The sequence below is a fragment of the Dasypus novemcinctus genome, chromosome X, assembly GCF_030445035.2.
Source record: "Dasypus novemcinctus isolate mDasNov1 chromosome X, mDasNov1.1.hap2, whole genome shotgun sequence".
Classification (NCBI taxonomy): Eukaryota; Metazoa; Chordata; class Mammalia; order Cingulata; family Dasypodidae; genus Dasypus; species Dasypus novemcinctus.
Genome location: NC_080704.1, coordinates 96,130,522 through 96,157,943, shown reverse-complemented (window position 1 = coordinate 96,157,943; position 27,422 = coordinate 96,130,522). Strand labels below are relative to the sequence as shown.

Here is a 27,422-nt window from a genome sequence, read left to right as displayed (position 1 = left end):
CATCTATACTTGTCAACACTTGCTGCTTCACCTTTCTCTTTTATGTTATGAAGCTGACTTCATTCCTTAAACCTCATGAACCAACCTCTGCTAAATTCATACATTTTGCTGCAGCTTCCTAACCTCTTTAAGTCTTTACAGAATTCAAAAGATGTATAACCTTGATTTCAGAAGGGAACATTGGTTTAAGAAGGGAAAGTTGTTACTGTTTTTTCCTTCTATCCAGACCACCAAAATTTGTTCCATATCAGCAATAAGACTGTTTCACTTATCATTCATGTGTTCACTTAAGTAGCAGTTTTAATTTCTTTCACATATACTTTACCTTTGCATTAAAAACTTAATGAAGTGGTGCAAGTGGCCTTGTTTTCAGCCTATCTTGGCTTTTCACATGTCTTCCTCAATAAGCTTAATTTTTTGATCTTGATTTAAAGTGAGATACATCAGAATATTCCTTTTACTTGAACACTTAGAGTTCATTGCAGGGTTACTGATGGGCCTAATTTTAATTTTGCTGTGTCTCAGGGATTAAGGAGTCCCAATTTGAGGGAAGTAAATGGAGAACAGCTGTTTGGTGGAGCAGTCATGACATATACAACATTTTCCAATTAACTTTTGTGTCTTATATGAATGTGATTCTGCATGCCCTCAAATTATAACAATAGTAATATCAAATATAATTGATCACAGATCACCACAACAGAAAATATAGTGATAATGAAAAAGTTTGTAATGTAGTGAGAATTAATAAAATGTGACACAAAGATAGGAAGTGAGCACATGCCGTTAAAAAAATGGCCCCCGATATACTTGTTCAACACAGGGTTGCTACAAAACTTCACTTTGTAAAACATGCAATACCTGAAAAGCACAACAAATGAAATGTAAGAAAAGAAGCCATATCTATATAAGAATCCATTCTGATATTCTAACTTGACACATTTAAAGAACTTTAAAATGGTGAAAGATTGCCTTCAGTGATGTATTAACTTATATCTTTATGCTCTATACTTTCTCATAATGTATTTTCCTCCAAACTGAGTATTGTGATAGCCAGTGCTTGATCATGTTAAAAATAATCTATTATTTTAGGTGAGTGTTACAAACTAAACAAAATAAAGGCATGCTTCTACACCTATACTAAAAAAGTCCCATGAAGGAATTCTTAAAATTATTAATAGAATCATAAATCAATAAAATACATTCTTATTCATATACCTTTGAAACACAGAAAGTATACCTGTTATATGTTGACTTATTTTGTAATTTAAAATTAAAATTTGTTAATCATTGAATCAGTGAACAGCCTTAATCACACATCTTTTTGTAGGTAAAACTCATCTCTTCCCCCAAGACAGTTGTGAATGATGGCTTTTGGGTGGGGGATTCTACAGAAGACTGTGCTCCAAAATGTATTCACTAAATGCAATGAATATGCCACAATGATGAAAGAGGTTGTTGATGTGCGAGGAGTGTGGGGGTGGGGTGGGGTATGTGGCAACCTCTAACATTTTTTGATGTAACATTTTTTGTAATCTATGTGTCTTAAAAAGGGACAATTTAATAAAAATGAAATAAACAATACAAAACAAAAAAATGAAGGCTGCTTCTAGGATTCTTTATTTTTGAATTTTCTGATTTCCCATTCTGCCTTAGTTCTATTCTAATTTGTCGCTTGTAAAATTGTAGCTTAAAAGCTATCCTTGTATTTATGAAAATATGTGAATGTGAATAATATTCTGTTTACCATGTTCTTCTTTCAAATAATATTTTTCATTTCATGGAAGTTTGACATCTAAAATATGGATGTTAAAACCCAATGTTTTAAAACCTAATTGCTATTTTTATTTTATCTTAATAAAATAAGGAAATTAGGAATAAAGGATTTTCTATTTTACTTTAGACATATTTACTTGATGGATTATATTTTTGCATAACCATATTTCATATTCAAAAGCAAAAGACAGGGGGTGAATATAACTCAGTGTTTGAGCAACTGCTTCACATATATGAGTCCCAGATGAAATCTTTTGTACTGATGGAAGTAGAATGACTGAATATCTGAAAGTAACTTTTTCCTCTCCCTGTCATTAGGATACAAAAGAATTATATGTAAATTAGAAGGTAATGAGATTCCACCCTCTCTTTGTACTAAATTCCAGTTCCAATGGTTGACAATACCCTGTTGAAGCAATGAAACAAGAAAACACCCTTCAACCAGTTGGCCAGACCTGCACGGAAGGAACCACATGCTGTCCTCACTTCAACTTGCTTAATTTGCATAGTAAAATTCCCACCAAAAAAAATCCGTTTGATCAAGACATTTATGTGCAAGCATGATTTCCTGAACATGGTAATCATACAATTATATGGCTAGCTATGTATGTTCATACATATGCCTAAAAGGTAATGCAAAATCAAAGCAAATGTTAAGTTGACTGTAGAAGGGGTTGTCCACACCAGGGCATCCATGACTCCAGAGGCCACTCAGGATTTTCCTGAAGATTCAGTGGTTGCCCAGGGTGGATTCCCTTTCCAGCGGAATCAGCTCAGGAGATTAGGACAGAGAACTGGTTCATCTCCTTACCTTGGCATATGAATTCATTCCTTTATTTATTTATTTATTTTTTCATTATATATGAAATTTATTAATGTCACCAATAGTATATTATTAGAATGCATAGTATTGGAACAAGTAGGAAAATGAACACAAAACCGTAAAATGAATGCCACTTTACAATCATATTAAGGATGAAAAGCATTTATATTCAGTCACACATAAGCATGCATGTAAATATATTTAATTTGGGTTGGTGTAGACAGGCATTCATATACAAGAAAATAACTTTTAACTACTACATACTACAAACAAATTCAAATGAATAAAATATTTAGAATAATATTCAGGAGTGTGTGCGCCACGCATGTTAGTATTATGTAGTTTTTCACATGAGCACATGTGTCATTGTGGGGTATATTTGTGTCGGGATGTGATTTTGATGTTTGAGCATATAGCATAAACTTGTATGACAACTTAAAATCTAAATGTTTGAGGTGCTAAAAAATAATAGGAATACCACAGAAATATTTTAAACAATAATGTTGTAATGCCTAAGGTGGATGAAGTGTAATATCTAAACAAAGTAACTGCATTTTTAAAATCTTATGACCTTTTATTTTCTATATTTTCCCAATCTTTCTTATTTTTCAAAAGATACTTTGATTACATAAATGTTACAGAGACTATATAGTGGATTCCCGTATGCCCCATTCATTCCTTTATTTATGACTTCTGTTTGCTTTTTTCTTCTGGCTGACCATGACTTAGGATTTCATTTCAGTTTTGCTGTTTTTCTTTGGCTTTGTTGAACTATGAATTAACATTTGTTTACCTTCACTAAGATAGTGAGGGTTTGGTGGTAGTGGGAGAGGTTTTATGGGTTTGAGTCCCATTTCTTCACTCCCATAAAGGGGAAGTCCACTGCCCTCTGTGTCTTTGTTTTGACTGTTCTCTCTCTCTCTGTCTCTCTTTTTCTGCCACCATGGGGAATGAGGCATTGGTACCTGAGTGAATGATAAGCACCAGGATGCATTCTGGGAAAATTGATCTAAATTTCTGGGTCTGAGTTGTGGAAGCATAAATTAATTATTTCTGGGTAATGAATCTTAACATAGGTGTAGATTAAATGACAGAGAATGGCCCAAGAATGGGTCTTTGTATTTTGACATTATATTGCCGTTAAACTTAGTTTGTACACAAGATAAATAGGCACAAAGTCCTATATACTCAAATTTTCTTTGAGTTGCAGAAAGATAATAAAACCATAAAGTGGGGAAATAATTGCATGTGAGTCCCCTTCAGCCCCAGTTAAAGACCTTAAAAGCAGTAAAAATCAGAGATGTGAAATGATGGAAAGCTTAGAAACAACCATACCAAAGGTGTAAGATTTATAAGTAATATTAGTAAACTTTATGTTTCTGTTGTTATATCTTAATTTTTTGAATCTGTTTATTCAGGGTCTATTTTTATACCTCCAGATGGTAGTATTAAATTAACAAATAAAAATTCTTAAAAGAGCTCTATCAAATACCCAAATATTAAATGAGTGCCTATGTTAAAATGCAGAGCAGAGAGTCTGTTTCATCAAAATAGCTTTCTATAGTCTAATCATATTGTGTCCTGAAACTGTAAAACAATCAATGCCTTTCTGGGGTTGTGGGGGTACTAGAAACCCTTCATGTCTCATTAGGTCAAATATGTATGTGTTATTTGGAAAAGATTGTACATGGGAATGGAAGACACCAAGCAAGCTGCTTTTTAAAATGTAAAGAAAGTTAAAGCCCAGACTTAAGCAGTAAAGGGGGGATGGACCCTAAATTGCCATGTGAATTGGATGTAGACAGCAAAATATTAACTTTGGATAGGGTTTGTGTCAAAGGCTACATTCTAAGAAAGTAACCCTTGAGTTTTTGTTTCAATTGTGAAAGGGGGTCAAATTATGATGTAGTCCCTTGAAAAATCAACTGTGTAAAACATACTATACTTCATTGCAAACAGTGAAACAGTGAAATAGCTCTACAGGAAAAGGAGACATCATGGCTACCAGACCCTGTGGCAGCACTTCCAGCTACCTCTTACTCACTAGCAGCTCATGGACAACACCCATTCGTGTCCATCATGCTCACCTCAAGGACTGCAACAATTACCTCACCAGAAGGAACATATTGACCAAGTCCAGGCTTCAATAGCATGAGGGCAGATGGATTACATCAGTCCCCCCTGCAAGGTGTGCTTTCACTGCTACAGACACTGCCACAGAACTCTTGTATCCAACAAGGTGTAATTCACCACCAAAAAATGTAAATGCCTCACACGGGATGCCAGTCCAAATTAACAGTAACCAAGAAACTACATTTACTGGTCACCTCACTCAGTCTTGTTTATGAATCAAAATTATTTTTCAAACTTTCCTTCTGCCTTATACCCCACTGGCATATGTCTTATTAAAAGAATGAATAGCCTTTGAAAGGAGCAAATAAGTAGTGATAAGGGATCTTTACAACAATGAATGAAGAAACTTTGTCCAACCTTAATCTGTTTAAATTCAGCACCTCTAGTTACAGTCCCTGTTCCAATTGGGAAATGGTAATAACAAAATTGATGCAAACATTGAGAAAATGAATTAAAGGACCAGGAATCCTACAGCCCAGAAGGTAAACTAATAATAATCTGTTGTTGCCTATACTTCAAACCATAAAACCTGGGAAAATAAGTTCAATTGGCCATGGTGCTGGCCTATTCATCCTTGCTGGTTAGAAATCTTAAATCCATGGGAAATAAGAGTCATCAAATCATTATTATAAAACTATAATAAAATTTATGGATATTTTAGTATTTGTAAACAAATTCTCAGGATGAGTGGAAGCTTTTCCCTACTGCACTGGACAGCATTCTCTGGAAACTAATTTCCTTCTCCAGGAAATCATCCTGAAGTTTGAACTGCCTGAAACAACTCCATCAAATAATGAACCTGCTTTTCTTTCATCTGTGTTGTAATATGTCAACCAATGTCTCAGAATAAAGTGGAAATTGCATGCAGCTTAGAGACCTGAGTTATCTGGAAAGATAGAAAAGATGAAGTATAATTTAAATAAAACTTTAAATAAAACTTGTCAAGAATCTCATATAAAATGGATATAAACACTTAACCTACTTCTTTGTGGTAGGGTGGCCCCCGGAAGGACTTGAGTTAAGTCCTTTCAAGCTCTGTACAAAAGGCCCTTCCTAAGCAACTTGAGGGAAAAAACATTTCTGCAGTAACGTTAGAGGAACCCTCCATAAGTGGGCCTTGAAGTTAAAAGTGTTCCTCAACACCATGCACACATATGTAGTGATCAGGTTCTTTAAAATGTTTGGAAAAACAAACAACCTGAAAATCAACTTAAACTCAATGGGAGGGTTTTACACAGTACTATTAAACTTTCATTTTTCTCTTAAGAGAATCAAGTCCTGGGTCCATCACACCAGATAAGAACATTACTATTTTTCATATCTTTCAGATAATGGAGGTCCTAAGTCAGAGACCACACTGGAGTATGAAGTGAAATATGAAGTGAAGCTGGTTGGAAACATGTGTTTCTCATTTTGAAAAATAAAAAAAAAATAAAGAAACTCTTCCAAATATTCTGTTCTTTCTCTTACAAAACCTACCAAACGCTAGCCATGAGAGATACTAATCATCCCACACACCTGTTTTCCAAATCACCCAAAGCCTCCACAGAAAACCAAGTGATGGTACTGTGTAAATTTGCACAATCAATATCACATAATACCTAGACCAGCTGTATTGTGGAATGCTTCAGTTAATCTGCACCTTGATAGCAGTGGTCAGAAGAGCTTAAACAAATGAACGTCAACAAACTTTTATGAAACCAAACCCAAAATCATGTAACACCACAAATGATCAAAGAAAACAATACAATTAATACTTGTTTTTATGATATTAAGTATCTCAGCATCCACTGAAACTGCAGCCACACCCTTATATTTAGACACCAATATTTCTGGAGAAGCAAAAGCATGGAGGAACTAAAAAAGCCAATAACTTCATAACATGGGGAAATAATTTCTCCTTCTGGAACCTATCTGGCTTGACCAAGTGACTGCTCTCCTTCATTAATTATTATCTTATTTCTTTTGACTGTTGCACCAATGCTCATATCACGAATGCAATGCTTTATTCAAAAGCAATTGCAAACTCTAAGAAACCAACTTTTTCTCCTCAGGCCACTCCCTTACAATAGTTTCCCAAGAGAACAAGGCCCATAAGGTCAGCAGGAATTATTTACAGAATATCTGAGTTTCATTTCTTTTCTCTGCAATAAAAATATTCCCTAAATCTAGAAGGAAGGAATTGATGGCTGTAGAATTGCCAAACACCTGAAACTGATTTGTTTCTTAACCTCTTGCCAGGATATAAAGGAAAGAATCATACATAAATTAGAAGGTAATGAGATGCAACCCTCTTTTAGTGCCAATTTCAAGTTCTTATGGTATTGAATATTCTTTTGAAGCAATGAAGTATGAAAACCAGTTTCTACTGGTTAGCCAGACCTGGGCAGAAGAAGCCCCTTGCTGTCCTCACTTCATCTTGCTTAATTAACATAGTAAAAGTCCCACCCAGACAGATGTAATAAATGTAAATTCTGTCCAACTCTCATGTTAAATGTTTTGTTCTCTATATCTCTGGTTATCCCCAAAGGCCCAGCTTTGGTGCCTAAGAGTACCTTCTAAAATAAAAATTTTAAAATGATATAAAACTTCAAAGAGCATATGTTTTTAAAACTTGGGAAACAATTTATATATGTGTCTGAATTGTCTTAGTCTTTTAATTATTAAATTAAAATGTATTTGTCATAATTTTTTAGATATACCAAATTTATCCTTGAGATTAACAAATTTGACCTTATAGATGTTGCCTATGTACACTCTCTTTCTGAGAGTATAAAAATCTCTGTAATATGATACTATAGATTAAATATTTTATTTCATATATTCATAAGTACTTATTAAATAAGGCATAATATATAAAAAGCCTCCTATAAATTCCAGCTATACTTTATTATATGATGAAAGTATCATGTGCTTACTGTGTGACTTTTTCAAGTCATTTAATTTCCTACTATTCCTAAAAACCTATTATGAATATAAAATACTTACATTTACAATTGTGAGGATTATCTCTGCAATGTTCCTGCAATAGTACTTCATGCATAGTAGGTAATGAATAAATATAAAGTGATTTTAAGAAGTATAGTCTTCTTATCTATTTTGGTCATTATTAACATGCATATCAAAAGAAAGAAAAAGAAGAGATTTTTATGAACTACAAGTAGCAAGATATGGAATGCTTAAATATGCGTTGGCACTTGTACATATGTATATGAGGTTAATGTAAAATTTGTGTGGTGATGGGGAGTAATAATGAAGGAGCTAAACAAGAAAAAATTACAGTTATAGAAGTTTAATACCTGTTCACTTCTATCACAAACTCTTTTTCTATCAAACTATCACCTTTCTGTGAGTATTCTTTGTTTTTATTTTCAGTCACCAAAATTATTATCTAAATATGGCACATTGATTTATAATATTTTTAATATCTTTTCCAGGAGTAGGTCTTTTTACATTGTTGTAAGAATACATCTTTCAATGCCTTTAAAATGATTTTTATTGAATTTTAAGAACATATCAGTATTAAATTTAGCAGAATCTCTAGAAACACATGGTAAGACTTTTTCCAAAGTTTCAGTACATTTGCTAACTTTGTCAGTGTTCTTTGAATTTTGAAACTCATAACGTTTAAAAAAATTTCCAAATGCACAATTAGATGTTAAAAATTTGCAAACATTACTTTGGTTCCGTTGCTGATCTATTACAGATCTGTGGCCTGATATTTTGATGATCTATTTGTAATACCACAGAATAAACAAATGTCCTTTTAAGTTGTTCCTCTTTTTCCAAAGATGTTTCTTAATATATGTTCTATTAGTTTGTGTCGCTTTCTGCAATTCCATCTAACACTACTAAAATTTGTATTCATGCAATTTGCCTCATTTTGATAGTCATATTAAATTATGAATCATTAGAAATTTAAATTTAAATTTCTTCCATTTAACTTAATTTCTGTGAAAGCTGCAGGAATGCTGTCTAAATTGAACCAAAGTATTGAAACTATTCCCACAGATAGGACACAGGTATTTCCAACCATTGTTGGTGTTTATGATCACAACTCTCATGTTATGGTGAGATCTCAAATGATCCTCAAAGGTTTTCCTATTACATGAGTTTTGAAATTGAGCTCGTGGAACATAGAACACTGGCGTCACAAAAATGTGGAATTCATCCTTCCCTTTTCTATCAATGGATTTGTAAAATTTTCCTGATGTCATTCTCTCAATGAAAGGACGATAGTAGTACACTCTCAAAAGCCTTCCAAATATTATGGATCTCTTACCATAGGTGAGGACATTTGGGCGAGGAAGAAATGCTATATATTTTCGCTTCACCCACATAGTATTTTGATGACCTACAGCCTGAGAGAAATGTCTCCCACACAGCAGACGAAGAATCATTCTTCTTATCTCATAATTGTTAATGAATGGGATCCTCCATGAAACTGACAATTGGAGAGAAAATTTGTGACTTATTGTGGCAAGACAGAAATCATTTGTTTTAATCACCATTTTCCCTAAATAGAATCTTGATCTATCCATTAAGGGATTGTTTCTATCTATTTTTCCTACTGGAATACTCATATAGGTAATTCTTCCTAATCCTGTCATAAGAAATATACATTTTTGAGGAATGGGGATCCTAATTAGAAGAGACTCTTCTTCTTTTGAATCTTCTTTTTGAGGATCTTTTTGGGCTTTCTCTAATTCAAGCTTATTGTTTTCTCCTCCTTGAGGAACATCATTCTCCTGGGATGTTGGTGTACCTGATTCCCGGCCTTTTGTTGGGTCTGTTTCCACCTGAGGCTTCATATTGGGATCAGCAAATTGAAGCTCTGTGTCTGTACTACAGTCATTTGTAGCCTCTTTTTCTGAATTTTTGACAGCATTGTCAGCTGTATCACTTCCTTCTTTTGTAGGAGAAGTCATCTTGGGTTCTATTTGTGATTTAAAAAAAAAGACAAAGAGCTATTAAAATGAGCACTTGTCCATTTTTTCATAAGTATTCAGTTTTAATCAAATTTCCTTAGTCCTGAGAACCATGATGTGGATGGGTTACTCATGTGCTTTCTCACACCTAGAAAAATTTTATCAGATTTTCAGCCCAACAAAATAAAATAGAATAAAAGCAAAACTGGCAGCAAATGTAAGATGCCTATTAAATATGTATTATCATTACTTAGTTCAGTAATTTGTGTAAATGAATAATAACATAACCTCACATCTGACTAATGTAGAAGGGTGCTCTGTGCATTAGAGCACATATAATTCTGGGTGGAAATCTCAAATATTTCTGCATGGAAGGTGAATTCAACAGCAATTTCATTGAGGAAAAATACATCACTGGGAGTTAAAATGAGGCTAAATTAAAAGTATTTTATGAATATATATGTTCAAGGGAGAATTATGTTAAAATGAAATGGTTAAATTTGTATGAAAAACAGGGTATTCTTCCTCTGAAATTTTTACTGTTTTAATTTTTTATATTTTTTAAAAGAAATATCTATCAAAAAAGAATAAAGAGGAAGGCAGATGAAGGCGGATAAGAGGGAATAATGCTGAATAGCGATGTCCAAACTCTTCTTTCATTGATTAAAATATATTTTAAATTCACCATTACTTTTTCATTCTTACTGCCTCAGCACAAGTTAAGCCCATATAACAGCTGATTTTCTGGATACCAACTGTTCTCTCACCCCTGTACTCTTACATTTTTCTTCTCTCCTGTCACCAATCCAATCAAGCATATTCAGTGGATCCTAATTCTCTGAAGTATACATTTCATATCTCCCAGCATATGGGTGCTTGGGACATCGTGAGATTTCTTAGAAGCAGAAAGTTACATAGGGAAATTTCTTATGCAAGGCAATGGTGTGAAATGTCAAATGCAATTGAATTGATAACAAATGTGGAGAAATATCTGAAATGACTTTTGTTTCTCATGGGTAGATTTTATGAATCATCTTTGCATTGTTTATTGACAGGTCAACTGTGTTTAAAGATGTAGGATAATTTTATCTCATACTTAAGTCTTCAGAAGTCTTCTATTAATACAATCTGACTCAACCTCCCCTGTTCAAGTTTCTTTTCTATATTTACTCAGCATGTCTTCTCTTTTCAAATATGGCTTGTCTCCTGCTATTTCACAAATATGTATCTTTACCTTAAAGTTTAGCCTCTATTTTTGAATGCTTGCTTTTAATTCAAGTGTATTATTTCTCTTAGACTATCAAATTTTTACTGAGGGCAGTGATCTCAGGCAGATTTTATTTTGTGTCTTCCATTGTTTAGGGCTGTTCTAAAGTCATGTGATTGTTTACTGCTCATCTTCTCCTAAGAATTTAATTCTTTGACTTCTATAATCATGTAATATTTTGATACCCTTTTGCTTTTTTTTACTCTTATTTTATTTAAAAAATTTTACTTGATTAAAAAAAAATCCTAACATTCAAATGTAGACATTAATCAAGATTCATTTCTTGATCCTCTATTTTAACTTTTCATTATCCTACTCTTCAGAGTCTTCATATGTTACCACCATTTCACAGGTATATTGGTGGGGTCTTACTGAACTTTCATAACTAAGTCTAAAACAATAAAGTTTGTTAATAAGAGCAGTTGTTTGCCCACAAATTTAGAATCAAGGTGAAGCACCAGTGTCTATGGTATAGATGATGTCTAAAATAACCAAATTGGGGAAGCAGACTTGGCCCAGTGGTTAGGGCATCCGTCTACCACATGGGAGGTCTGTGGTTCAAACCCTGGGCCCCCTTGACCTATCTGGAGCTGGACCATGTGCACTGCTGATGCGCATGAGGCGTGCCCTGCCACACAGGGGTGTCCCCTACGTAGAGGAGACCCATACACAAGGAGTGTGCCCCATACGGAGAGCCACCAAGCACAAAAGAAAGTGCAGCCTGCCTAAGAATGGCACCGCACACAGGGAGAATTACACAACAAGATGACTCAACAAAAAGAGACACAGATTCCCATGCTGCTGACAACAACAGAGGCAGACAAAGAAGAAGACACAGTAATGGACAGAGAACAGACAACCAGGGTGGAGGGGGGGAAGGGAGGGAAATAAATAAATAAAATATTTAAAATAAATAAATAAATAAAGTAAAATAACCAAATTGAACTCACTAAGTTTGAGGATAGTAAGGCTGAGATCCAGTAATTTGGTGGGAACTGAAGTTCCTGATGGTCTAGAGCTTGTCAGATGCCCCCTGAAAATAAATCAATATATTTTCATTAAAAATATTGCTACTAGTCTGTTCTGCACCCTCTTTTCAAAATAAAACTGCTTTCCTTTTGGGGAGTGTCTCTCACTGTTACATCCCAGGCCATCCAGAAATTCATTGTTCCCTTCCACAGTCTGAAGTGAATTTTTGGATAAGATATATCCCATGTATACTGTACATATATCAATAACAGATATTTATGTTGTTGGAATAGATGAAGATTGGTTTATTAACAAACTGAGGATGTTATATCTAAAGGATTATTACCTCTTAAAAGTAATCATATCCAAAATCTATGTACTTAGAATTATTATTTCTCATTAATAACAAAAATTCACATTATTATTGGACCAGAAGCTTATACAAAATTCCATAAATCCCCATAAGTATTGGAATACATCTTAATACATATCTTTTAATATCAGGATTTAGGTTTTGAAATAGTCAAGAAGCATATGTATTCCTCCTTACTTTATTAATTTCTTATAGCTCAAATAAATGCTTATATATGCATGTTTATTTGAGTAACAGTTTTCTAATCTATTCTACTGTCCTCTGTCTTTACATATAGTGTTTAAGAAAACAAACAGCTTAAATAAAGCAAAGAACAACTGATGGAATGTTTGCATTCCTTTTTAATTTTGATCATTTCAAAGTTGTAGAATTATTTATTGTATTTTTTTAGAAAGCATGGTAGCAAAATACTTGTTTCTTTTTTATTTATTTTTGTCTTTTTAGAAGATAAATATATCACGCAAAGTGTAATGTTAAAAAACATAAGAGGTTCCCATATACTCCACTCCCCATGCCCTGCCCCTACTCCTCACACAACAACATCCCTTTTCATCAGTAAGGCACATACATTGTATTTGGTCTAAACATGCTGGAGAACTGCCATACGGTGTGGACCATAGTTTTCATCGTAGTTCACACTCTCCCCCAGTCCATCCATTTGGTTATGGCAAGATATACAATGTCCTGCATATGTCCCTGCAATATAATTCGTCACAACACCAAGTCCCCAAAATGCCCTATATCACACCTCTGTCTCCCTCTCCCTTCCTTCAGCAACTCCTGTAACCACTGTCTCCACATCAATGGTTCTATAGTAGAATACCAGCAAGTCTACTACAATCCATATTATATCCCTCCATTCTGTGGACCTTGGGATGGCAATATCCGCTCCACCTCTAAATCAAGAGGGGGCTTAGGTCCCACATGGCTGATGGATACAGTTCTCCTGCTTGCAGCTGTAGACACTCTTGGTTCCCTGGTGTGGTGGTTGACCATTCTCACCTCCCCATCAGCTGACCCGGGTAAGTCCAACAAACTGGAGAGTAGATGTTGCAACTCTGCTGAGGCTCAGGGCCCAGCTGACCCATGGACATTTAAAAGATTCATGTTTCCTGAGCATACACAAACCCTTCAAACAATTTCCATCAGGATATTTTGGAAAGATATTTTATATAATACTTTTATAAAGTTTTGTTACTCTTAAATTTTTTCCTAAAATGCACTCAAGAAATTTGTTTTGCTTCTGATACATGATTTGCCCATTTTATTTCCTTCAAAATTTTAAAGTAAGGTTTAAAATATTATTGGCAGAATATTTAGCAAATTTCATAAGAACGATAGAAATATTAACTTTTAAGCCAATACTAAATTTAGGCATAATAATAAAACTAGGGAACCTTAAAGTTGAATGGAAACTTTAAGTTATTTTAAAACATTTTCTTTTTCTCATTCAAAATAGATACCTTGGAAATGTTACATAGCAATTGCTGATTAAATAGATTAATACTTTTCTATTTAGCAAAAATGTCAAACATGTTTGATAGCTTTGTTTTTTTTTTTTTTTGGACCATTTGGTTATGTTTGTTACAAGTGATCTGTTAGTCCATTTAAAAGAACTGAACAATTGATCCAAGGTAAGAGTAGTATAAATTCTCAGACTAAAGCATTTTTTGACCACTGAAACTTAAACACTTGACAAAATGTAGCTTCACACCATTTGGATTCCATTTGTCTTTTGACAAGTGTGCTTATATCAATTAGTATTGCTACATCAGCCTGCAAATAATTACATTAAAAGTTGAATTGATAATCTCATTACTTCACGGGAATAATCTACACAATTAATTAAAAGGAAGACTTTGCTTTAGATTATTTTTTTCACTGTAACCATATAGAACATTTGTTATTTAATCACTTTTACTATTTATTGAGAAGAACACCAAAATTGCTAAACGTTTAACAAATACATGTTAAAGTGCCTGGTAGTTTTTAAAATTAAAATAATTAAAATTCTTAATATAAAGCACCTATTGATTTGACAATTGGATGTTTAAGGAAGCATAATATTTCAGTTAAATCTTAAAGGTTTACATTGTAAAATAATAAAAAATACTAAATACTCAGATTGGTGTTTTCAGATAGTATCTCCACAGATTCATAGTTCTATCCATCTATCTATGTATCTATCTATGTATCTATCTATGTATCTATCTATCTAGAGAATATTTGAACTTTTTAAAACTTTTTTATAGTGGTCTTCACTACCTACAAAATTGAGTGGAAGACTCTTATATTCTAGTCAAATTTGTCACCCAGTGCCTACATGTTCTTGGGAGGATTTCTTTTCCTTCAACAAAAAATGAAAAAAAAAACTACTCTGAACTTAATATCTCTTATCAGTAGAGTCAAGACTTTTTTACATGAATTTCTCATCTTTCTCCTTTGACATATTGCCCATGATGCAACTTCCTTTCACCTCAGATGAAAAATCCTTAACAATCATTACCCCATTTGAGCTCCATGGACTTAGGAGTGTCAGAAAACTATTCACCATGACCCAATTCCTTCATTTTGTGGCTCTGGATTTTTCCTGTCCACACAAAATTGATAATTTTACTTTTAAAAGGTTTATATTACTCAATGTGTTTAGTGACTAAATTGATTACTTTGCCCTTTAAAACATATTCACAGAAAACATATGTGAACATACTGAAGTATTGATCCAAAGGATGCATGTCTCAGAGTAGTATACCTTACCAAAGAATCATAATCAAGCAAACAAAGCTAATTTCAAAGTAATTCCTTAAGCACTTAAAAAATATACACAGACTAAAAATCACTAATTAGAATCCCTTATAATCTCCCTTTCACTTTCCTCTCACCTTTCATCTTCATTCTCAGTAATGTGAATCTCTTCAAAAGATGTGATTCACTAGGCTCAACCTTCTCTCATCCTTTACTTCTGCTCTCTACACCTCTATTTATACCTCTCTCACAGTTCTTTTGACTCCACGTCACAATGTCCACAGAACTTGGCTACCTAGCAACCAAACAGAAGCATCTGCAAAGGAAAGAGGAGGAAATATTACAAATGGTAAAACCAAAATCTTTTTAGATGTCTGTATAAGGGTAAAACCTGGTAACCCATGAGTTCCAAATTTTTTGCTTCATCATATATAAGAAAATCCTGATTATATGATATTTCAAAGAATGGAACAATATAAAGAAAAGATTGCCATATAAAATACAAGAACACCCAGAAAATTTGAATTTCTGATAAACAACAACCTCCTCATATATGTATGAAAAAAAAAAAGAGAAAAATATACTTTTGGACATACTTATCCTAAAAAATGAGTAATTCTTTACCTAAAATTCAAATATTACTGGGAATCCTATATTTTTATTTGCTAGCTATGGAAGTCCTAAAAGAAAATATTATGAATTATTTATTATTACATTTCATTAAGTTGGTTTACAAATATCTAATTATCATTACATCATTTGGTTGATCCTCTTGGTTTCCTTGGGTGAAAATTTCACTTTTGCTTCTTAGCTGTATTCCCTCTATTATCTCATCTTCCAATAATTAAACAATTGAGATCATTATGTTCTTTAAATTCATTTTTAACCCTCATTAACATACTTTTATTTCCATCATGTCTTAAGAACACTTCTAATTCTTATATGCTATTGGTTTGGGGCAAGACAAGAGGTTCCCAATACATGTAAGACAATGTGGATTAAAATGCATACGGGGGTTGAAAGGCTTTCATCTAACATGAAGTTCTATCCTAGAAAGTCTATTAAAGATGAATGATAACTCTTCCTAAAACCAAATGCTGAGTATAAGATTTAGGCAGAGATTGGGTGTTAAATTGTGGAATGAAAACTGAACTGTTTAGTCCAAGAAAAAGGAGTAGTAATGCAAATCAAATGCAGCTATGACGATACGCATGGGAAAAACATATGTAGCTCTTTGTCTTTTAGGTATAAGGTATGTGAGCATGACAGAAACATTAAAAAGGGACCTAAAGCTAACAGGGAGGTGAAAAATGTCAACCACCACACCAGGGAGGCAAGAGTGCCTAAACTGTAAGCAAGAGAATTGTATCCATCATCCATATGGAATCTAACCCCCCTCTTGATGTAGAAGTGGAATGGACATAACCATCCCAGGGTCTACAGGAGGGAGAAATAGAGTATGGATTACAGTAGACTTACTGATATTCTACTCTGGAACCAATGTGATGAGGAATGGAAGAAATTGTAGCATTGATGTGGAGAAAGTGGCCAAGGTAGTTGCTGAGGGTAGGGAGAGGGAAGAAGAGATATGATGTGGAGGCATTTTCAGGACTTAAAGTTGTCCTCTGAGGTACTGCAGGGACAGATGCTGGACAGTGTATGTACTGCCATGGCCCACTAAGTGGACTGGGGGAAAGTGGAAACTACAAAGTAAACCATTATCCATGTGGAGCAGCACTGCTTCACAATTTATTTACCAAATGCAATGAATGGCCCATGATGATGAAAGAGGTGGATGATGTGGAGGGAGTGGGGTGAGGGCAGTGGGGTCATATGGGGACTTCATATATTTTTTGAATGTAAAATTTAAAAAATAAAGAAAAAATATATATATATTTTAAAAGGGGGAGGCCTAAACGAGTTACAGTATCATTTACTTCCTTAAAAATTTTATTTTATAAGATATTTAATATATTATTTTTTCTCCCATATTTACTTCTGTCTACTAGGATATGTCATTTGGTTTAAGTAAGAGCTATAAGCATAGGAGCTATTGTTATAATATCTAATAATACAGATTTCCCACATTATTCCTAGAAAGCTGGTGAGGAAGTCCTTGAAAAAGTTTATTTTCATTAAAAAACTAGGGCTTCCTGAACAAACATTCATCTCAAAGACAGATTTTAAGCACTCAATCCTAAAACAAAGAGAGTAGCTAGGCAAAGATTATGAATATATATATACCTATTCCTATCTATCTAATCATCTATCCTTTATCTTTATCTACCTATCATCTATCCATCCTTTTAAGTTTTGGTCTAGCTCTTCCCTAGGGACATGTATTAGAAACTCAAAAAAGAAATAAATGATGATTTGCTTTGTTTATGAAGAATACTATCTTCACTTCACTTAGGAGACTGTTACAGAATAACAAGACTTAAAATAACAAAATGGATATGTGCAGAGTTGATCTAAGAGAACAACAACACCTTTAGCAAATAATCAAAGAAAGTAATGTTTAACAACATGTAAAACAGTAACACAAGGCAGAAATCTAGAAGTCGACCCCCACTCACAGATATCATCCAGTATCTTAATTTGGGTGGGGAACAGCAATAATATTAACATCATGCTACTGTGGAAAACTAAGAGAGTCAAAAAGCCAACCCTAGTCAAAAGAAAAGAGAAACCTAACACTTGGAAGCCAAGAGGACCAAACACATTAAGTAGCAGAAGTGAAACAACCACAGGGAATTCCTGAAAAAGTCAAGAAATTGTTGAGCAGAAAAGCCCCCTCTCGATTTAGAGGTGGTGCAGACATCACATCCCAGGGTCCACAGGATGCAGGAAATAAATATGAATTAGAGTGCACTTACTGGTATTCTACTATAGAAATATTGTGACTCTAGCTGTGGAAGAAATTGTATCATTGATGTGGAAACAGTGGCCACAATAGTTGCTGAGGGCAGAGAGATGGAATAAGAGATGAGATGTGGGGGCTTTTTTGGGACTTAGAGTTGTCCTAAATGATATTGCAGGGACAGATGCTGGACATTATACATCCTGCCATACCCATTGAATGGACAGGGGGAGAGCGTAAACTACAATATAAATTATAATCTATGTGGTACAGCAGTACTCCAACATGTATTCACCAAATGCAATGAATGTGCCACAATGATGAAAGATGTTGATGTGGGAGGATTGGCGGGTAGGGTGTCGGGTAAATGGGAACCTCTTATGTTTTTCTAAGGTAACATTTTTTGCGATCTATGTATCTTTAAAAAAGACAAAATGTAATAAAAAGAGATAGAAAAAGAAATGCAATGCATTCTCTGTGTGGTGGTTAGGCTCTTGTGTCAACTTTGGCAGACAACTGTGCCCAGTTGATTGGTCAAGCAAGCTCTTGGCTAACTGTAATACAAGGGCATTTATAGATTTTAGTCACCTTTGACTTTACTGCAGTGGTGATTCAAAGATAGTTGATTATAGTTACATCAATCAGGGAGACTGCCATTAGCAATGAGTGATGCTTTATCCAATTAGTCGAATGCCTTAAAAGGGGAATTGATTCCAACATTGAGTGAGAATATTCCAGTTTGTCTTTGGACAGTCAACTTACTCAGAACTCATCAAGAACCTTCATGGAATTTTTGATGAAGCCCCTGGTTGCAGCCTGCCTGTGGAACCTGGATGTCTGAATCCCCACAGTAATGTGAGAGTCTTATAAAATTGCATACTATTGACAGATATCTCTTGTCAATTAAGTTTCCCCAGAGAACCCTAATATTCTGTGGATGGAGAATAAATAAAAGTGAATTATAGTTTCATGTGACTTTTTTTTACCATATATTTTATTTTATTCTATTTTTTATTAAATTGTGTTTTTTAAGGTACACTGATCACCAAAAAAATGTGAGTTTCCCACGTACCCCATCCCCATCCCCCACTCCTCCCACATCAACAACATCTTTCATCATTTTGGCACATTCATTGCATTTGGTAAATATATTTTGAAAAACTGCTGCACATGGATTATAATTTACATTGTAGTTATTTTATTTTTTAAAGATACATGTATCACAAAAAATATTATATTAAAAAATATGCAGTTCCCATATACCCCTCTCTCCACACCCAACACTCCTCCCACATCAACAATTTTTTTCATTAGTATTGAACATTAATTGCATTTGATGAATATATTTGGGAGCACTGCTACACAGCATAGATTATGGTTTACATATCCATTCCATTCAGTGAGTTATGGCAGTATACATAGTAGCTATATTAATATCAGACAAAATAGACTTTAAATGTGAAACAATTGTGAGAGACAAATATGGATACTACATATAAGTGAAAGGGATTATCTTTCTAGAAGAATGAACAATCATAAATATTTATGCTCCTAAGAAGGTGCTTCCAAATACATGAGGCAAACACTGGAAAAACTAAGTGAAAGAATAGAGGCCTCTATAATTATAGTGGGGGACTTTAATACACCACTATCAACTTTGGACAGAAGATCTCAAAAGAGAATCAATAAAAAAACAAAAACTTTAAACAGTATATTAGAGGAGCTGGACCTAATAGACATACAGATCATTACACCCGAATACAGCAGGATATACATTTTTCCCAAGTGCACATGGATCATTTTCCAAGATAGACCATATGCTAGGCCACAAAGTACTGCTACATTTTTTAAAATAGAGGATGATGTGAGAGAGGGAGAGGTCACATGGGATTCCTCATACTTTCAATGTAACTTTTCTGAAATATAAAACCTCTTTAAAATAAAGTTATTATATTAAAAAATAAAAGCATTAAATGTTAGTAGTTATCTGCTGAAGATGGCAGAATTTTTCTCCTAAATCCTAAGACTCTGTGTTGTGTTTCTCCTATAAGGGTCTGCCAATGGCTTGAGACAGCATATCTTTTCACCATTGACACTTACAGTGCCATTGTATCTGCTGGGTCATATGACCCGAATGACAGTGCAGCTTGCACACCAGCCTAGACCAGTCACATAGCCTCCTCTTCCTCTGTTCCTCACTCAAAACAAGCAGCTTTTATAGTCATCCAGTAAACGGACAAAAGTAGAATACCTTAATGAGGAATTTGTTGCCTCCAAAATCCAAATAGACTAAATTTTGTGACGGTTTCAGTCATAGAAGGGGCCAGATGCAACAGATTATCCTTCTCTTTAGAAGGGATATCTGAACATGCTTCACACCACTAGATAGCTAGGAAATTCACCCAGGTGAAAGACGCCTGTATTTTTGTTGGATTTAACACCTATCCTCTCTTAAATGCCTTAACAATATGTCTAGAATAATTACTAATTCTTGAACAATAGGTCTGATCATCATAAGATCAATATAAAACACCAATGTGAGGACTTGTGGGAGGATAGATGATGAAGTTCCTTGTGAACAATTTTATTACACAAGGCTACAGAGCTAATATACTCCTGAAGCAGGGCAGTGAAGGAATATTTCTAGCCTTCCCAGCAGAAAGCAAACTCTTGCTGATGGTCTTTACAGCAACTGAGAAATAAAACCAAACATTTGTCAGATCAATAGCTGCCTACCAGGCAACAGGGTATTTGTTGTTTTCCTTAAGCAATATAACAACATCTGGAACAGATGCTGAAACTGGAGTCAAAATATGGTTAAGTATATGATAATCTACTGTCATGCTTTAAAATCCATCTGTTTTCTGGACAGGCCAAAGAAGGGACTTGTACTAGGATGTTGTGGGAATCATCACATCAGCATCCTTCATATCCTTGATGGAGGCACTGGTCACTGCAATCCTGCTGGAATCTGGTGTTGATTTTGATTCATTATTTTGTTAGATAGGCGGAGGTGCTAGTGGGTTTTCTACAATAATAGCCATCATACTGCAAGTCAGGGATCCAATGTGGGGATTTGACAAGTTACTACATATGCCAATTTGAATTATACTTTCTGGAACTAGAAATAACAACAAAATGGGTCCAGAAATGTACTGGACCTGCTGTGAGATGGACCTGTGCAAAAACTTCCATTGATCACCTGACTTCCTTAAGCCCCTAGTCTGACTGATAGAACACAGTAAGGTTTTATTTCTTTGTTGTTTGGTTTTTGGTTTTTTGTCTTTATTTTTTAATGTTACTTTCAAAAATATGAGGTCCCCATATACCTCCCAATCCCCTCACCCCATTCTTCCCATATTAACAATCATGGGGCATTAATTGCATTTGGTGAATACATTTTTGAGCACTGCTGTACCACATGGGAAATGGTTTATATTATAGTTTACACTTTCCCCCAGTCCATCCAGTAGGCCATGGCAGGACATACAATGTCCAGCAACTGTCCCTACAGTACCACCCAGGACAACTCCAAGTCCTGGTTTTAAGTCTTATGGAATTAGAATTAGTTCTGGATGTAGAACAAGATGGCATCAGTTTAAGTAGGCACTCCCCACCTTTCTCACAGAAAATGGCTGAGAAGAGGCAAGAACCTGCCTGAGTGAGCTGTTTTGGGAACCTAAGGAGCAGGAGGCTTCAAGACATTGATCTGGAGGGAACAGAACAAAGATATGAAAAGGCCAAGGGAAAACCTGAGTTGCTCACCCTGGTGGCTGGAAATGGTGGGTAGCTAAGCCCCACACTCAAGGCAAAAAGCCACTGTGAACTCCTTTATGCACACCAGTCACTGAGCAATAGGGAACATACTCTGGGATTAAGAGGGTTATGGTGAAGGTGGAGAGGGGTTGCCTTTGTGTGGGTTTAGTTACCTGGACCCCCTTTGAAATTTATGGCACATACCTGTTAGAGATTTGGACCTGAAGGGTATTGGGAATGAAAGAAAGAGAAAAGGGGGAAGGAAACAAAGAGAAAGAACTAACGAGTTGAGATCAAGGGGTTTGCGAGTAAAGACTCCTCAGACAACTTTATTTTCTACATGTAGCATTATATATACTCAAACTATCGAGATAACAAGCAGTGTAACTACACATTAACAATACTTGTAAATTAAAGAACTTATCTCAGAGTACAAAGATTCAGTATTCCTTTCAAACTACAAAGTGTGTTTGCTCATATGTCTCCCTGCCCCAGACAGCTCTATCCTGTTGACTTGAAAGGCTTAATTGCTGCATTCCTATGTCAAAAGTTTAGCCACAGAAACAGCACGTCTTTCTTTGCATGACCACTATGCCTCAGTTTCCAACACACGCCAACTGGCAAGAAGTGGCCCCAAGATGAGGGGAGAGGTGAATCTTCTCAGGGAAACTGATTTACCCAGTTGACTTGGGAGACAGGAATTTGGGCTTGGAGAAGGTGGAGTCAGGCAATTGATCATCCTGGTGCTGAAAACTATGAATGGCCTAACTCCCTTAAGGGACGTGAGCAGTAGTAAATATTTAATAAACTTCCAAGGACCTATTTTGGTTCCCTTGGAAAGAGGAGGATGTCTGGAAGAGAATTGAGTGTCTCTTATCTGCGGTGAGTTAAGATACCAGGGCCCCATTTGAATTTCAGAAGGTAACCTGATGAGGAGACAGCAGGGAGTATCTGATCACACAGGATATCATGTTCTGCAGCCCTGGTATAAAAAGCAGTAAGAACAGAAAAGTGGAAGAGACAGACAGGTTTCTAATCAGAAGGAATCTACCCAACTGCAAGGAGTCAAAACTGCCCTAGAGAAAGTGACTGGATAACTCTCTAAAAGACACAAAGAGAAAGATTAACTCGGTGGAGAAGTATATGCTTTCAATATATTAGGTTGTTGATACGAATCCTGGCTCTCCATAGAGTAGTAATTCACTGGGTTATCAAACACATTAGGTACATTAGGACAGGGAACACATAGACATTATTTTTGTATTAAATTATCTTTGGTCTCTGATTTTTCTTTAAAAAGGTTCCTTTTTAAAATTTAATTTAGTTTATTTGTTAAAGCCCAATTCAATGTAGGGCCAACTGAGATGGCACTGAACTCCATTTGCCATGACCATAGAACCTGTGGGTCTCTGTAGCCCTCAGAAGAACCAATACCTCGGTTTGTACCTACTTTATCTGTCTCTGGGTCCTTACTTTGGAGTTTGTGTTTCTGTGTGATGGAGCTGGACTCAGATGGGATCTTTGTTCACAAGCCTCTCCTGTTAATTTTACTGGAACTGTAGTTGGTGCTGGGGTTTAATGTATACCCAGGGGACCTGAATCACTGGACTAAACATGTGATAGCTAGGCCCTGCTTCTCAACAGACTTGAAACTCCTACACTCTGGTTTATTGAACTTACTCCACTCAGCTAACATGGAGGTGAAGACGGTCAACCACCACACCAGGGAGCCAAGAGTGCCTACCACTGAAAGCAGAAGAATTGCATCCAGCATCCATGTGGAATCTAAGCCTCCTCTTGATATAGATGTGGAGTGGACACAATCATTCCAAGGTCCACAGGATGGAGGAATAGAGTATGGAATAGAGTGGATTTACTGATATTCTATTCATGAACTGTTGTGATTGTAATAGAAGAAAATGTGGCATTGGTGTGGAGAAATTGGCCATGGTGGCTGTTGCTGGTAGGGAGTGGGAGGAAGAGATGAGATATGGGGGCATTTTTGGGACTTGGAGTTGTCCTAGGTGGTGCTGCAGGGACAGTTACCAGACATTGTATGTCCTCCCATGGCCCACTGGGTGGAATAAGGGAGAGTGTGGGCTATGATGTGGACCATTGACCATAAGGTGCAGCAGTGCTCAGAGATGTATTTGCCAAATGCAATGAATGTCACATGATGATGGAAGAGATTTTTGTTATGAGGGGAGAATTGGGGTGGGGGAGTGGGGGGTATATGGGGACCTCATATCTTTTTACTATAATATTAAAAAATAAATAAAGACAAAAAAAATGTTTTAAAGCCCAATTCAAAACAAGCAGAGGGCATTGCCCAGGATAACTGATTGATGAACATTGGCAGCCTGAATATCTCCTCAAGAACCTAATAGTGAAGGCTGTTTGTTCTAACAGCTGTTTAATTGCTTGCTTAAATGTATTTCTGTTGTTGTTGTGGTTCTTTTATCCCTTCTTTCTCTCACACATTTTTATTTTTGATTAGGTGCTTTAGTCTTTTTTCTTTTTTGCATCATTTTCCTTTCTTTTGTTTCCCCTTTTTTCTATATTGTCAGAGTCACGGACCAAAAGGGTATCGGGAATGAAAGACAAAGAGAGATTGGGATCAGGGGATCTGCAAGCATTGAAGTCTCAAGCTCATCAGACAAGTTTCTTAATATCAGGGGCTTCTTTATATACCCCAAGCAATCAGGAGAACCAGCAACTATTTTAGCTAACTATTCCCATTACCTCGTTCTTGAAAACACAGTGCACAGTGGATAAGATAGTAACTAAAGCCCAAGATGTTCTATTATGTTATTGAAACAAATATACTCATAAATCTTGTTGCCCAGGTTATTTGAGATATCAAGTCTGGGTTCTGCTGGAATGTTATGTTTCCCAGAGAGGTTAGCCCCCTGCAAGTATATCTCTAGGGACATCATGACCCAGTGGTCAGAAAGTAACTTGCTACCATGGAAACAGCATGCCTTTGTTTCCCACATACATACAAATTCAGTCTACCTATGCTATTTCTTTTCCTTCTTTCATCTTCATATATCCTGCCTTCTGTTTTTATTCTTACATTCCACCTTTCATTGTTCAGTTGACAATGTTCTTGTTTTTATTTCTATCTTCTCCATTCTCTATTTCTTTTTTAAAATGTTTTTTTTTTCTTATTGTCTTTTGTATTCTCTTACCCACTCTTCTTATCCTTCTGGCCTTTTAATTCATTCGAGTTATGTTTCTGCATTTGGTTTTTCAATTCATTGTTTGTACCCCACTTTTTCATTCTTATTCCTCTGGACTTCTTACATGAGTTGATTATTCATTTCCCTAGGTCTACACAGTTCCTTTTCTACCTTTTACTATTATTATTATCCTTTTCTTCTTTGTACCTATTTCCCTTGTTGTGATACTAATTTTTTAAGGGAACGTAGCAAAAAGGTAATAAAATAAGAGGAACAAAGTGCCAAAGGGAAAACTTACCACATACATAAAAATAGTTACTAATAAAACCCTAGTATAGAGGGAGAAACTAATCAAGTGAATAAAACCATTAAGATAAAGAGATGCCTAAACACCAACAAAAAATATAAATCATACTAAGAAACAGGAAGATATGGCCTAGTGCAATGAAAGAACTGAAAACTAGGGTGAGATGCAGAACATGGAACAACTAATCAGAGAAAGCCAAAGAAATATCATGACCCAAATTAATGAAGTGAAGGAAAAGATTAAGGACATTAAGAAGACACTGGGAAAAATCCTGAAGTAATTGTAACAATGCATAAAAAGATAACAGATATTCTGATGAAAGGCACAATTCAAGAAATTAAAAAAATACACTAGAAAATTAGAAGAATATAACTGCAGATTTTCATAGACAAAGGAAAGGATTACTGATGTGGAAGACAGTATATCTGAAATCAGCTAGTAGAACAGAGAGATTAAAAAATAGAAAAAATCCAGCAGGGACTTATGGATCTGAATGACAACATAAAACACACAAACACACACATTACAAGCATTCCAAATGGAGAAGAGAGGAGGAAAAAGGGACAGAAGGAGAGTTGGAGAAAATAATAGCTGAAAACTTCCCAATGCTATTGAGGGAGGTGGATGCCCAGGAAATGCAATGCATCCCAAACACTATAATTACCAACAGGCCTAATTCAAAACATATACTAGTCAAATTGTCCAATACTCAAGAAAAACAGAATACTGAAAACAGCAAGAGAAAAGTGAACAAGCACATACAAGGGAAGCTCAGTAGTAAGATTAATTACTGATCTCTTATCTGAAACCATGTAGGCAAAAAGGCAGTGGTATGACATAGGCAAGGTGCTAAAAGAATAAATAAAAAAGACTTTCAGCAGATTCTCTATCAAGTAAAGCTGACATTCAAAAATGAGTGAGAGTAAAAAATATTAACAGATAAATAGAAATTTTTTAAAGATTTGTTTATTTCTTTCTCTCCCCCTCCCTCCACCCCAGCTGTCTGTTCTCTGTGTCCACTTGCTGCGTCTTCTTTGTCTGCTTCTGTTGTCAGTGGCACTGGAATCTGTGTTTCATTTTTTTGCTGCATCATCTTGTGTCATCTCTCTGTGTGGGTGGCACCATTCTTAGGCAGGCTGCACTTTCTTTCATGCTGGGCGGCTCTCCTTACAGGGTGCACTCCTTGTGTGTGGGGCTCCCCTATGCGGGGGACAACCCTGCATGGCAGGGCACTCCTTGCGTGCATCAGCACTGCAGATGGGCCAGCCCCACACGGGTCAAGGAGGCCTGGGGTTTTAACCACGGACCTCCCATGTGGTAGATGGATGCCCTAACTGCTGGGCCAAGTTTGCTTCCTGATAAACAGAAATTAAGAGAGTAAGCCAATAAGAAACCTGCTTTTCAAGAAATACTAAATGGCATGCAGCAGGTTGAAAGGAAAAAACAGGAAAGAGAGAAAGTTGAATTAGACAGTAAGAAAAAAATTTAAAAAGAAATAAAGACAATATGTGACATACATAAAATCAAAGAAAATATGGCTAATGTAAATAATTTTTACAGTAATAACACAGTTAATGGACTAAACTCACCAATAAAGAGACACAGGTTGACAGAATGGATAAGGAAATATTACCTATATATATAATATACAAGAAATGTACTTAAGATCAAAGGATTCAAGGAGGATGAAAGAAAATGGTTGGGAAAATTTTTTCACAGGCAAACAACAACCAAAAAAGTGTGGATGTAGTGATACTAATATCAGACAAAATTACTTTAAATGAAAAACTATTTTGAGACAAAAGCAGACACTGTATCTTAGTAAAAGAGGTAATTTTCAAGATGAAATAAACATAAACATTTGTACACCTAAAAGTGCAAATTATAATGCATGAGGCAAACATTGGAAAAGCTAAATGGAGAAATAGATGCCTCTACAATTATAGTGAGAGATTTTAACACACCATTTTACCATTAGATAGAATATCTCAACAGAGGTTCAATACAGAAACAAAGATTATTAATAATATACTAGAGGATCTGGATGTAATAGACAAAAACAGAACACTACACCCCAAATCAGAAGGATATTCATTCTTCTTGAATGCAAATGGATCATTCTCCAAGATAGACCACATGCTAATCCACAAGACAACTTTCAATGAATTTAGAAAGATTGAAATTATACAAAATAATTTTTCTTACCAAAATGGAATGAAGCTGGAATTCAGTAACTGTTAGAAAACCAGATTAGGCAAAATGATATTGAAATTAAACATCACACTTTTATACAAAGAGGGGGC

At 35.3% G+C, this 27,422-nt stretch overlaps 1 protein-coding gene across 1 annotated transcript; it reads right to left on the bottom strand.

Moving 5' to 3' along the window:
- Positions 1-8,210: 8,210 nt before the first annotated feature.
- On the bottom strand, positions 8,211-15,235 carry CPXCR1 (CPX chromosome region candidate 1). The gene is made up of 3 exons (XM_004472803.3): positions 15,152-15,235; positions 11,878-11,960; positions 8,211-9,668 (listed from the first exon to the last, which is right to left on the bottom strand). Exon 3 carries the CDS (start codon positions 9,658-9,660, stop codon positions 8,677-8,679), a length of 984 nt encoding a protein of 327 aa, XP_004472860.3. The 5' UTR covers positions 9,661-9,668; positions 11,878-11,960; positions 15,152-15,235; the 3' UTR covers positions 8,211-8,676.
- Positions 15,236-27,422: the final 12,187 nt, after the last annotated feature.

Bases quoted from the DNA above. Each gene is read 5' to 3' on its own strand.
- CPXCR1 (XM_004472803.3), bottom strand. From the start codon at position 9,660: ATGACTTCTCCTACAAAAGAAGGAAGTGATACAGCTGACAATGCTGTC.